The sequence below is a fragment of the Diceros bicornis genome, chromosome 3 (genome assembly GCF_020826845.1).
Source record: "Diceros bicornis minor isolate mBicDic1 chromosome 3, mDicBic1.mat.cur, whole genome shotgun sequence".
In the NCBI taxonomy this organism is placed as follows: Eukaryota; Metazoa; Chordata; class Mammalia; order Perissodactyla; family Rhinocerotidae; genus Diceros; species Diceros bicornis.
Window position 1 is genome coordinate 95,006,918 of NC_080742.1, and position 13,374 is coordinate 95,020,291.

General features: G+C 38.4%; 1 protein-coding gene across 1 annotated transcript in view; it reads left to right on the plus strand.

Moving 5' to 3' along the window:
• Positions 1-2,532: 2,532 nt before the first annotated feature.
• CUL1 (cullin 1) overlaps positions 2,533-13,374 on the plus strand; it is a 76,115-nt gene continuing 65,273 nt past the window's right edge. The window contains exon 1 of the mRNA XM_058532234.1: positions 2,533-2,853. Within this exon, the coding sequence (XP_058388217.1) occupies positions 2,714-2,853 (140 nt within the window). The 5' untranslated portion in view covers positions 2,533-2,713. The remainder of the gene's footprint in view (positions 2,854-13,374) is intronic.

Below are 13,374 nucleotides of genomic sequence, written 5' to 3' on the forward strand. Positions count from 1 at the left end.
TTGAGTAAGAGCTAAGAAGGGAAAGTCCCAGGAAATGGGTGACCTGAACCTCGTCTGGGAGTTCCCTAGTAAGTCTTACCTGGGTGGCAGTATGGCTGGAAAACAACCTGATGAAGAAGGAGAGGAGCTTTCCAGGCAGAAGCAGCAGCAGATGCAAAGATCCTCAGGAGCAGAAAGGAGATAGGCATGTCCAAGGAAGGAGGGGAAGTCTGTGGCTCTGTGCCCAAGGGATGAAGGGAGAGTTTTGTAAGAGGCAAATGAAGAGACAGAAAAGATCTGATTATGCCATGGTAGGATTTCTGTGCTTCACACTGTCTTGGCTGCTCCCCACTGCTCTCAGGATGACAAGCTAATCAGATTTACAATTTTATACTCAACTGCCATGTGAAGAATAGATGGGGGGTGATGTAAATACTGAGAAGTATGGGAATCTAGTTTAGACTACTAAAATAGTGGTCCAGGTAAGAGACGACGATGGTGATGATTGATTACTGGGAGAGGAAATGGAGACGAGTGAGTGGTTTAGAATGATTCCCAGCTTCCTGATTTTTGGATACATAGAATTGCCACTTCCTAAGATGGGCAACACTGGTGGAGAATGGAGTTTGGGGGCAGATCTGGAGTTCAGTTGTAGACCTGTTGGGTTTGAGACATCAGAAGAGGTGAACTAGCACTTGGATACAGAGACAGGCCTGGAGTTGAGAGAAGAAATCTGGGCTGGAGAGAAATGTTTGTGAGTCACTGGCACATGGAGGTTTGCTGAGTCCCCCTACTATGCTTATCCATCCTAAATGAAGTGGCTTTTATGGTGCCCAGTTGAAATGCTATGGTGAGGAAAAGATAGAAATGGGAAAAGTGGAACATTTTTCTCAGTTGCCGGTAGAAATTAGAAGAAAAAGAAAAAGGAGTAAAAGAGTATCTAGATGGGTATGAGAAAGCTTATCTAAGATGGAATTAGGTGTAAGTCTGGGGAATTTAAGTGATAACTTCCCCTTAGGGGAAAATGAAGTAAGTGTGGGGGTGAGGGCATGTAGGTTTAAACAGGTGATGCCGTCAGGTGGTGCTGCCAATCCGAGACCCCCTGATTACCATCAGGTGAGCTGTTGGTATGATCTCCCCGGGCTGATGAAAGGAAAGGCGGGGTGAAATTATATGTCAGAAACATTGGCAGAGTGGTTACTGAATTGTTAGTTTCCTTAAAACACGAGGGAATTCTTCTGTTAGATATTTTTGTATTCCACATTTGAACATACCTATGTAACTATATAACATAAAATACTTTCAGGATCAGAAATGGTGTTGTGGTTTCATAAAATATTCAGTCCCATAGCTCAGATTATAAGTATTAGAGGTGATTTAGGTGTCAGTAGTTCAGACTTAATCCTCAAGCGTGCCCTACATTGTCCTTAAATGTGCCTTTGCCATTGAGGGTGTGAGACACACTGGATTACTTGCTGAGGTGACTCAGACTTGAGTTGGCAGGTCTTCACAACCCATTCTTATTGTTCCAGATACCGTTTACCTCCCAACAACATTTATTTTATGAAGCCATTAAAATAACTCACTGTTTCTTAATTTTGCACTAGAAATACTTGTTTAAAAACCTCCACGTTTTGATGTGATGTACATAGACGATCCTTAAAGTATGTCTGTAATATTGCATATTGAGAAGTACTGATTTAATACAATATTGAATAGCTGAGGTCCTTGATCTGTGGACCCTCAATCCTGAAGTATTATAAATTGTGTTTTGCAGTAACTTCAAACACTTAGAAATAATAGCCATTACCATTTTTTAAGCATTTACTATGTGTTAAATATTTTACATACATTATCTTAATTAAACTTCACACAACTATTTGAGGAAAATGATTTGCCCCCATTTTGCAGACTAGAAAATTGAGGGTTCGGGAAGGGAGAAGTTAAGTAACTTACCCAAAACCACGTACCTAGTAGGTATGGAGCTGAGCTTCAAACCCGGGTCTCCTGAAATTCAGGGCACATTTTAAATTTTGACAGTTCTTGCCAAATTTGCTTCTAAAAAGGGAGTGACCATTTCCCTTCACCTTTAGCCTCGCTGACATTGCATTTTGGTAAGTGCGAAGTGAAAAATTAGTAAAATTCACAGATAAATAGTGAGATTGAATGGTTTTTCCTATTTATTAGCTATTTGTGTTTCTGTTTCTGAGAATTCTGTTTGCCTTTTTTCCTTTGAGTTTGTCTGTTACATAGGTCAAGTAATCAGCTGAAGTTTTGATGCCTTTAGAAGGCAAAGAAAGGCAGCATTGCTAGCTGTGCTTCTGCGAGTTTTACCCAGCTTTTCTTGTGAACACTGATAGTCATGATTTGAACGTAATGTCTAAGTATAAGCTTATTTCTATACACATACCATATAATATGAGTGTGTTTCCCCATAGAAAGAGAAATAATCTTTGGAATAGAGTGGTGCCTGCTACTGCCTGCAGCCTGAGTATTTCTGTTAATGTGGCAGGCACCCTGTGACCCACGCCAGGATGTTGAGAAAGAATTAATTCCCTTTATTTCTTCTTCAGGTTTGCCTGCAATGAGATTTCATTCTCTACATTTAAAGGACATCCTTTCTGAGCTGCTGTGAATAAATTTGGGATGATACTGTATATTTTCATCTAATGGAGAATTAGCTGTACCTTGAATAAGGATTGCTGCACTGGACGACTTCATAATATTACTCACGATGTCATCAAACAGGAGTCAGAACCCCCATGGACTGAAGCAGATCGGCCTTGACCAGATCTGGGACGACCTCAGAGCTGGAATCCAGCAAGTGTATACCAGACAAAGTATGGCGAAATCCAGATACATGGAACTCTACACGTATCCTACTGCTCGAGCTGAGATTGATTTGCTTAGAATTTTGATTATTTACTAGTATGGTCTGTGAATTGTAGAAAATTTACATTATGTTTTCACCTTCCAGTTCATCCTGTACTATAATCACAGACAGGTTTCATTTTTAGCTTTAAAAATTAACTCATTTACTTTTTTTAAGTTTTTTGAATAGAGGTAAAACTGGCTGGTTGGTAGTCTGAAGCAACTACTGTTCAACACAGTAGCCACTAACCACGTGGCTATTTACATTCGCAGTCATTAAAATTAAGTAATTAAAAATTCAGTTCCTAAGTTGGGGCAGCTGTATTTCAAGTGGTCAGTAGATAATAGGCTGCTTCTGCCATTGCAGAAAGTTCTGTTGGGCAGCACTGGTTAAAGCAGGGAGCATTGGTTTCTGGATTGTCTGTGGCTCCCTTCATGCTTCCGGGCAGAGTGGAGTTGTTGCATCGGAAATGGTCTGGTCCACAAAGCCGATATATTTGCTATCTGGCCCTTTATGGGAAAAGTTTGCTGACCCCCATGTAAAGGGTTACCACATAGAGCAAAAGTTCTACTATAATGACCCTGTTTTACAAATATGGTATTAAAAAAGTATTTCATGCATTCATTATGTGGTCCGTGATGTGTGCAAGGGCCTGTGCTGTATGCCGTGAAGGTTACGAGGGTGTAAAAGATGTTGCTCCTGTTCTCTATTATATACTTGCAGAGATAGAATTTAACTTGTGGAATTTCTTGTTTTCATTCAAATATAAGAAATTGAAATTTAAGCTAACTCACTAGAGAGCAGATTGCCACTGATTTGCTGGTTCTAGGAGTTTAAAGTTGCTAGTTCAATGGAGTTTTAAGTTTAAACCTTTAATATGTATCAGTGATGTCAAACTTGGTTATGTGATATTCCAGTATGCCTTCAACTATTCTAATATTTTACAATCTTAAAAAAATTAACATGGATCTAAATAGATATGAAACTATCTCTAAATTAATTTAAAATTTGTTGTAGGTGTATACTCATATTCATATATGTATATATGTTTACACTGTAGAATAGTTAAAAAGAATAACAGCTTCATTGAGATATAATTCACATACCATAAAATTTATCCTTTTTTAAAGTGTACAATGCAGCAGTTTTTAGTATATTCAAAGTTGTGCAACCATAACCACTATTCTAATTTTAGAATATTTTCATCACCCCCCAAAAGAAACCCTGTGTCCATTAGCAGTCACTCTCCATTCTCTCCTACCTTAGTCCCTGGCAACCACTCATCTACTTTCTGTCTTGATGAATTTGCATATTCTGGACATATTATATAAATGGAATCGTACAGTATGTGGCCTTCTGTGACTGGCTTCTTTCACTTAGCGTAATGTTTCGAGGCTTCATCCTTGTTTTGATATGTGTCAGTACATCATTCCTTTTTATGACTGAATTGTATGGATATACCACATTTTGTTTATCCATTCATCAGTGATGGATATCTGGGTTGTTTCCACTTTTTGGCTATTATGAACAATGCTTTTATGAATATTGTGTACAAGTTTTTGCATGGATCTGTGTTTTCAGTTCTCTTGGGTAGATATGTAGATGAGGAATTGCTGGGTCATATGATACTTAGAACACTTTTAAGGAGCATAGAATCTTTGCAAATGAGATGATATTCCATTCAAGAGGGTTGTGGCTTGCTAGGTGTGACAATTTTTTTTTTTTTTTAACTCTTGTAAGTAGTAGAGCTGAAAATGATGATTCCATTGGTCAGGCAAGGCACTTGGTTGGATTTCTGGTGTGCAGAAAAACAAGGGAGCTGGTGTGGACGCCAAGGAAATCGAGTTGATCTGTCTCAGCAAAAATTGAAAATTACAGTTTCTTAATATGTAATTTTTGACTAAATCAGATTTGTCCTTTGCCCAATAGAATGTTTTGCTCTTAGAACTCTGAGAAAGTAGAGCCTTTGTCTGCTTGCAGTAATTACTGAATTCTTTTGCTACAAATAATTATAATTTGTAGTTATTCTGATACCTGCAATGTTAATTTTTTTTAGGGATGCCACTCTTAAATTGAGTATTATTCTTTTCCTTCCAGTTTTGCCTGAGAAGATACATGAAGAGTGGAGAATCTGAACTAAAATATCTGACTTTAATCCTTTAGATATTATTTATGAAATCATAGCTACGGTTTGAGTCTGTGTGTCAGGCGTTGTGCTGGGAACCACCTCTGTCTTATTTAAGGCTTGCATCACCCGAGAGTTGGTGGTAGTAACCCTCCTCTGTTGGTGTTAGAAGCCTGATCTCCAAAAGCTCAATTAATTGGCCTAATTGTTATAGCAACCATTGATAAATAATGATGCTGGTACTAAAATTCTTAGTATAGTAGTCTCAATATAGAAACTGCCATTATCGACTATTTTGCCTTCAGATTTTGTATTTGAATGAATCACATTTTTCAAACATCTTCTGTATTTTCCTCATGAAATTCCAAAGAAAAGTGTTTTGATCAACTCTTAATACATTAACTTTTAGGATACAGATGAAACAGTAGAATGTCTACTTGTATTTATTAATTTAATTATTGAAAATCAAAGTTATATTCCCCCCTTCACCTGCATTTTCAATATCAGTGTTATTGTCAAAAGTAGGAGAACTTTGAGTCATCTGACATTTTTCTAGAGCACATCTTTACTTTTATTTAATTCATTTAGGATATATTACTTTTTGAAACTGTATGTTGCCATTACTGCAGTTTTATCCTAGCCTTAGTTTGCATAACAATTTTTTAAAAAGTTTTCTCTAATGGGTGTATGTATATTCAGTCTTACAGGTAACCAATTAAGTGTATTGCCCTTTAAAATAATCTCCTATAGGCTGGTTTACAGTGACATCTACACTTGCAATTGTGAGGTGATTTCAGGTTAGGAGGTGCTCTTGATCTTAGAAAAAGGAGCAGCCCGTGCATCTCACTGTTCTGCCATCGCTCTTCACAGGGAGATACATCTTCTCAGTAGTCAGGGAAGGAAAATGGGTTAGAAAGGGAGAGGGGAAACTGGTTGAGAGGGAGAGGAGGGGTCCTGTTTCTTCCCATGATTCTAGCTCATAGCTCACAGCTAGATTTTTACCCTTGGTTCATTCTGGAGAAATGTGACGTTTTCTAGAGAAAGTAACCGACTTCTAGATGTGGACCAAATACTCTTAGACCCTTTAGAAACCTCAGGCATTTATGGTTGCTATAACAAAAGGGTAGATTATTATACAGCATAGACATTTTTCTTGATTTTCAACTCAAAAAGGCAAAAGAAAGAGAAGGGAATTTGGGGGAAGAAGAAAAAAGTCCCAGAGCATCTTCAATCGGAAAGATCTAGTTCAATTAACTTTGTTTCCAGCCACTTTACAAAGGCTTCATTTTTCTTCTGAAGTTTTAGCCTTAAGCCCTTGCTCCCCACTGTCGGTCTGTCTCTTTAGCACTTCTGTTCGGTATTGATTTTCTATGATGTCCTGTATACGTATAGTTACAATGCAACAACACTTTTTATGCAGGTGGGTAAATAATAGTAGATTTTCTTTCTTTTGAACCTCAAATAAGTAATGAAATTTCTTATTCAGTGTATTGACACCATTATATTTCAGGTGTCTTGCCTGGCTCAGAGAACAGGAGTGGTCCTGCCGAAGGGAGCAGACTTGATGAAGGGAAGGTAGTGTAATGTGAGGATCTCTGTGGCTTCACTGAGAGTGACCATCCGATCTAGTCTGGACCTCAGGCCATCTGGTTGAAGTGTCTGTCTGGTTTTGCCTGGCCCCAGATCTACCTGCCCCTCACTTCCAGGTCAAAATTCTTTTTTTTTGTGGTCATTATACACCTCAAATTATAATTTTAGCTTCCCTGGGAATCAGTTTAAACTTTCATGTTGATGACTTTCTCTTTTTTTCTATCTGCCTGCGTAAGTTCTCATGAACTTGGAAGTTGCTGTTTCTCCCTATAGTGCTGTGAGCTGAATTAGTTTATTCTGTTTTCTTAGCTTGTTTTTGCAAAGTCGTCTTTTCCCCAGTCAGTATACTAAGGATCACATTCCCACTCTTGGCTGCTTACCTGTCAGTAAACTATAACATAAGTACATTCAGAATTCATATTTAATCTCTGCCCTGATGTTCTGTGACGAGATTCACAGCACAGGGGTGGAGGCCCTTCTTCACCCAGGGTGAATCTGCTGAGCCCTCGGCAGCCTGCAGCATATGCTTTGCGGAGATAACATGCTGGGACATGCTGGTCCTGCTGCTGCTCAGCACCAGCCAGCTGTGCGGTCATGTTGCCGCTGCTGCTGTCACTCTTCAGGACATGCTTTGCCCCTCCCTGGCTCTTCCGTAGGAGCTGTGGGTGCGAGGGGAGTACTCCAGGAGGCAGTCTTTCTGCGTGGCCTGCCTGCTGCAGAATTCTCTTTCCTTTATGGAAACTCAAAATCGCATAGAAAAGCAGATCAAACAGAAAGAGTAACAAATTGTTTTCACAATAGATTAGTGATGATCCACGTCCATTTTGAAATAATCATCTAGCCCAATTGGACATTTTTCATCTTATACTTTTTATTTAGGAGTCTTACATTAATCTGATTTTGCTTCCAGTTTTGCCTGAGAAGATACATTAAGAGTATCTGATGGGCATGGTTTACATCAAATAAACCTAAAGATGTAAAAGTATTTTATGTTTTTTCCAAATGTAAACTACCGTTCTCATATGTATATTTATCCATACTTTTAGAATTAGGCTCTGAAGGACATAACTAGTTCACAGAAAAGAGCAATGTAAATGGTCAGTAGGCATATGGGAAAATGTTCAACCTCATAATTATTGAAGAAATGGAGAATTAAACATTTTTTTTAACCTAACAGGTTGAAACAATTTTAAAGAAATGATTATAGCCAGTGTTGGCAAGAGTAGAGGGTGACAGGGCTCCTGCAGTCAGGTAGAAATATTAGTTTGCTATGATCTTTCTGGAGAGAAATTCAGAAATATAAAGACATAAAAATGTATTTTGGTCCAGTGATTTTTTTTTTTTTTTTTAACTTTTAATTCTATTCTAAGGAAATAGTTGTATTCAAATGCAAGGCTATTCAGAATATTTTATTAATAGGAAACAACGGACAACAACCTTAATCTTCAGCAGCAAGGATTTGGTATTTAATGGCCATAAACAGCCATTCAGAATACATTGAAGAATATTCATTGACATGTAATAATGTTCATGATAAGGGAAAAAAGCTGAATATAAACTGGTCTGTAACTGTAAGCCCTCAGTGCACCCTCTCTACTTTTGAAAAAATTTGTATACCACTGTGTTGAACGTGGCTGTCTGTAAGTATTGGACTTATAGATGATTTTTAAAAAATGATCTTCTATACTTTCTAGATTTTCAGTATAGCCTATGTTTTAAAATAGTTTATTAGCTTTTTATTAGTTTTCCTTATGCAAATATAAATCCTAGTTATATTCACTTGCAAAATTCTCTCTGCCTTTCACTACTAACCTGGTACTATTAAAATAGTTTTTAAGATTGAAAAATTGTATGTATCTTTGAGAGAGAACCCATAGAAATTATAATTATATTGCATAGTTACCTCTAGAAGTGATTATTTTGTTTTTATTGGTATAAATATGGTATATTCAGATTTTTTCTTCTAAATTTGATTCATTTGTATACACAGAGCACTTTGAGCATTTTAAACAAATTTTGTAGTTAATTACAATCAGTTGCAAGCAACCTTTGGTTTTGAAATATGCTGTTAGATATGAATTTATTTACTTTATGTGGAATATTCCTTTTCAGCATTGTATCTAACCACAGTATAGAGAGAACTTGATTCTTTTATAACTTTACGGACCAACTATAGAGAATAGTAGGTTGGGCCTGCTGCTCTTGCCAGTTCGTATAGGTGGTACATTTGTTGACATGTGAAGATAGGAAGTATTTTTAATGCAACTTTTAGGGCAGAGTCTTTCCAAATGATTTTAGTACAAGTTGTTTAAATTTTCACTGTAAGTTCCAGTTGTGTAAGAAGTAGTAGTGGCAAATGGTTCTGTTTCTGTTTACTTCTGCTTCCTAAATTGAATTTATTTTTCTTTTAGAAAATGAAAATGGTTTGAGTTTGGTAGTAACTAACAGTTGCAAGTTGATTTCCCGGATGTGTTTACTTTAGATATAAGGCACAGGGCTGTGGGGTAATAGAGACGTAAACGTCTGCCTTTCCCTAAAGTATTTACAGTAATCCCTCTACATTGCAGGTAGGTGTGCGGGCCACGCCCGCAGGAGGTGATGAACCCTCTTTTCACAGCACCTGAGGCGGGGAAAGGTGTCCGGGGAAAGATGCTCTTGTGTGGCTTTGCCTTCTACCTCTTTGCATCTGCTTTGACCCCTTTAACGGTGACTCATCCCTACCACTCATGCCAACAGTAAGCCCCGGCAAGTGATTAAACAGTTCTGGGGTGACACAGAGTTGTATGGCCTCTCTTGGGGCAGACCCAGGCTTGGCTTTTTGACACAGCCTGGAGGGACCTCGGAGACCCCAGATGTCTGCCTAGATTCTCATCTGCCCTCTGGCTTTGCCTGTGTTGCCAGAAGAACTCTTACAGGGATCCTTTTGAAAAGAACCTCAAAGTTTTAAAAGTCAAATATGTGGATTTGTTAGATTCTGGCTGCCTTAGTATAAAACTAACCCATTGACTGCTGAATGAAGCTTTTATTTTATTTCCTTTTAGATTTTTAGTTTATTTTTACCTTTTGATGATTTTTTTCTTTTCCTTATTTCCTCTTAATTCCTATATTTAACTTTTCCTCATATCCTAATTGTTTTTGCTTTAAAAATAATTTTAGATGTGATCATTTTTCTTCTAAATATTAGTCATATTTATTCAGTTTTTATGCTTATCATCTAAAGTAATTGATTTCTGAACACATAGTTGTGTTGGAATGGCGGGTGGTCAGTGTGGTCGGGGCTGGGGGAGCCACAGGAGGAGCCCCACATCGCACAGGGCGAGCAGCTCCTTCAGAGTCCTTCGTAGATGTGGCCTGCTCTCCCCTTCCTGATGAGGCCCTGGAAACACTCCAGTGGTGCCTTTTCCTCAGGTCGTGCACCCTCGAGGTGTGAGCAAGGCCTGGGTCCCCTGCTTAGATGACTTCCCTTCGGCAGCTTCTGATATACAGTAAGAATCTGCTTTTTCCTTTTCTGATGATGTTTCCCCATGTGGTATAGTTGATTTAAAGCTAAGCTTAAGAAGTACGAAGTGAAGATCGTGTGTGGTCAAAGCCCGGTGAGGTCTGTCTGGATAGGCCACGTAGCTGTGGTTCTTGCCTTTCTGCTGACTCGCCTGTGTTCAGAGCACAGTGGGTGCCATTCTCTTGTAAAAGCTGGCTCACTACTCCCTCAGAAGTGTACGCCTGGTAGTATCTTCCATATAAACTCTGTCTGCTTCCTCTTAAGAAAACAGCAAGTATGGGTTCCCCAGGCCAACACTTCACGTGAAGAATAGTCGGGCTTTAGGCTGAGCTTTTCCACAGTTGGCCACAGCTACTCATTTTGTGGATTGAGTCTATTTGTAGGAAAAACTACACGAACTCAAGAGTAGATCCATTTGAGGGCTTTTTAAAATGTAATTTTTGCTTTTTAGATAAGTAATCCTGTTGTAAAATTTTAGAAGTCCAGAGAGACACACAGCGCAGTACACGTCCTTCCATCCACGTGTCGTTCGTGTCTCCCAGCCACCGGGCAGCCCCTGTAGCTGCTGCCTTGGGAACGTCTGTCTGTGTGTTTATCTACACATACAGACAGGAAATGAATGTTTGTATGTAACTTAAAAATAACCTTTAACACTCACTGTTTCCTGATTGTAAGTAAACATGTATCTGTAGGGCTTCTGTCTTCTATGCACGTGGTTCCCTGGTAATTGATCCTTATAGAGAACTTGCTCTGAGACATCCCTGTGACAGAAATGGTCTCCTGGCATCATATCATTTTTAGCTTCTGTCTAACCACTTGTAATTGTTCTTGTGTGATCTGGAAATAAGCGTCTTTGTTAGAGACAATGGGAAAATTCGTTTTTCTTTGATTACTTTGATAATATTTGTACTTTAGTCAGAAATAGGAACTGCCTTGATAGTTGGTTCTGTTACCTAAATGCTGTTAGAAATGCTGAAGATAAATACTCTGAAACCAAAATTACTTTTGGCAGATAGCCCTCCAAATGTGTAATATGTTTATTTCTAATAATTCATGGTTAGATCAATTTGCTTAGGTAAATTTTAGGATTCTGCCTTGGATGTTGTAATTCTGTATCTTATTTTATTTTCCTGTTCTGTAGATATTTATTCTAGCTTATATTTTTTATTTTTATATTATGTTTTAGGTATTCTTATAAGCTATCTCAAATGCCTAATAAATGAAGTGAAGGGTGTGTGTGTGATGGGATATTTATGATGGGAGATTCTGCCTGTCTCATTTCATTAACTAGGAAGTATATGATGGGTAGACAGACAGCTAATATTACAGAGGAGATGCTCAGCAGAGGGAGAAAGATTTTACGCTGCTAAGGTGGGAAATTTTCATGAGGTGGTGGAGTTAATGTGGACCTCAAAGGATGAGTACAGATAAGGAGGAAAAAGGGAGGAAGATCTTGCAGAGTTTTGCTGGAGGGAGAAAGATGAAAGTGAAGGTGGGAAGTAGCACTTCTGGAGGATGTGGCATTGGCTAGCTTGAGTAAATAATGTAAGAATGACTAGACAAGCTGGTTAGTTTAAACCAGGTGAGTTTGTTTAAATAAAAAAGGTGTTGTAGGTCCACAGAGATGGATATATGACTTGAGAATTAATGACTTGATGTAAACGAGTTTTAGGAGGATTAATCTGGAAACCAAATGGGATTAAAACAAGAAAAAGATGAAAGGCATGGAGAGACCAACTTGGTCTTAGTAGTAGTAATCCAAGTGTGTTGTTGTGTAAGTTCTAAACTAGGGTGGTGCTGATAGAAATAGAAAACAAAAGGACCAAATAACTGGGCTTCTGCTTAAAAGATGAAATTTTATGTTTTGACTTTCCTGTTGTGACATCACTAAAATGATAGTAAAATAATTTTTAAATCAATGAAGATAAAGAATGGAAGAGAACAGACATCATAGATGAGAATTCAGCAATTTTTTTTTTGGAAGAGATGAAAAGCAGATGGAGGCAGGGTTCTGATTGCCAGGGTATAGGAAGCCTCAATTTAGAGGGTACCCAGAAGAGGATGCTGGCAGGAGAGCCCCTAGCCCCGCAGGACCGCAGAAGCTTGGGATCTGAAGACTCCAGTTTGGTAAAAGGTGGAGGTGGAAGACTGTGTAGCACTTGGGAGATGACGGCTAGACTCAAAACCTGTAAAATCAAAAGTCCATCATCTCCTTCTACTTCCAAGTACAGAACACTTGGCTGCCAAGAGTCTACGTCCCAGGCAGGAGATTTGTTGATTGTATTTAGAACACATTGCATGGGACCATCTCAGAAGTTCAAGAATGGGAGGCCTAGCAGAGGTTGGCATAAATAGGAACTATCAACAGTGGCTATGATAGAAAGTTAGCATTTAGAGTGATGGGTCCCCAATTCCCTATCAAAATACTGGTGGTGATGCTGGAGACAGAACAGTTCTTCTCTGGAAAAACTGAACAGCCCTGAAAAATAAATTCATTTATTGACATGAGAGGATATGGCAGTGAAATGGCCAGCTCCCCAGTGAGTCACCCAAAACTGTGGCCCACCAGTCCCACTCAGGCCAATGGTTTTTCCAGTTGTTTTAGTACCTTATCATTATGAGTACTAAGGATTAACAGTTGTATGAAAGAACAGAATAAAACAGAATAAAAGGGAACAGGAAGAAACTGATAATACACGGAACAGAAGAAAGTGTTTTAAAAATTAACATTGTCAGATATGAGAAGCTTCTTATTACAACAGTAAATTAGGAACAGGATGCTATGAGAAAAGAACTCACATTTGAAATGGTAACTCAGATTTTAAAAACAAAAGTAATAGAAGAGCTAGAAGAACAGTTGAAAGTAAAATAAAAGGGCGAGAAGCTTTGGAGACTGAGAAGTAACCCAGGAGGCCTAATATCTGATTGTTAGGAATCCTAGAGAAAAAGAGGGGAAGAGATTTTTAAAATTTATAATATAGAGAGAGAATATAAAATAATTTCCCAGAACTGAATATGCTAACTCTCTACTGCCCAAAATAATGAAAAGAAAGACCAATACCAGGAAAAAAATCATGAAATTTCTGTGCACAAAGAACTAAGAGATATCCAAGAATTTGTGGATTGAACTTAAGAGAGCAGGATAAATTTCCTGGATTGGTATTGCCCAGTAGGTCAAGAGAGCAGGTCTAGGACCTAGAAGACTGGAGAGCTATTGTGATTGCTGCCAAAATTAAGACCATGGGTGTGAAGAGTGAAACCTAGCCTTAAATTACCAACAGTGGCATATAGGGCATTTCAACAGCCCTA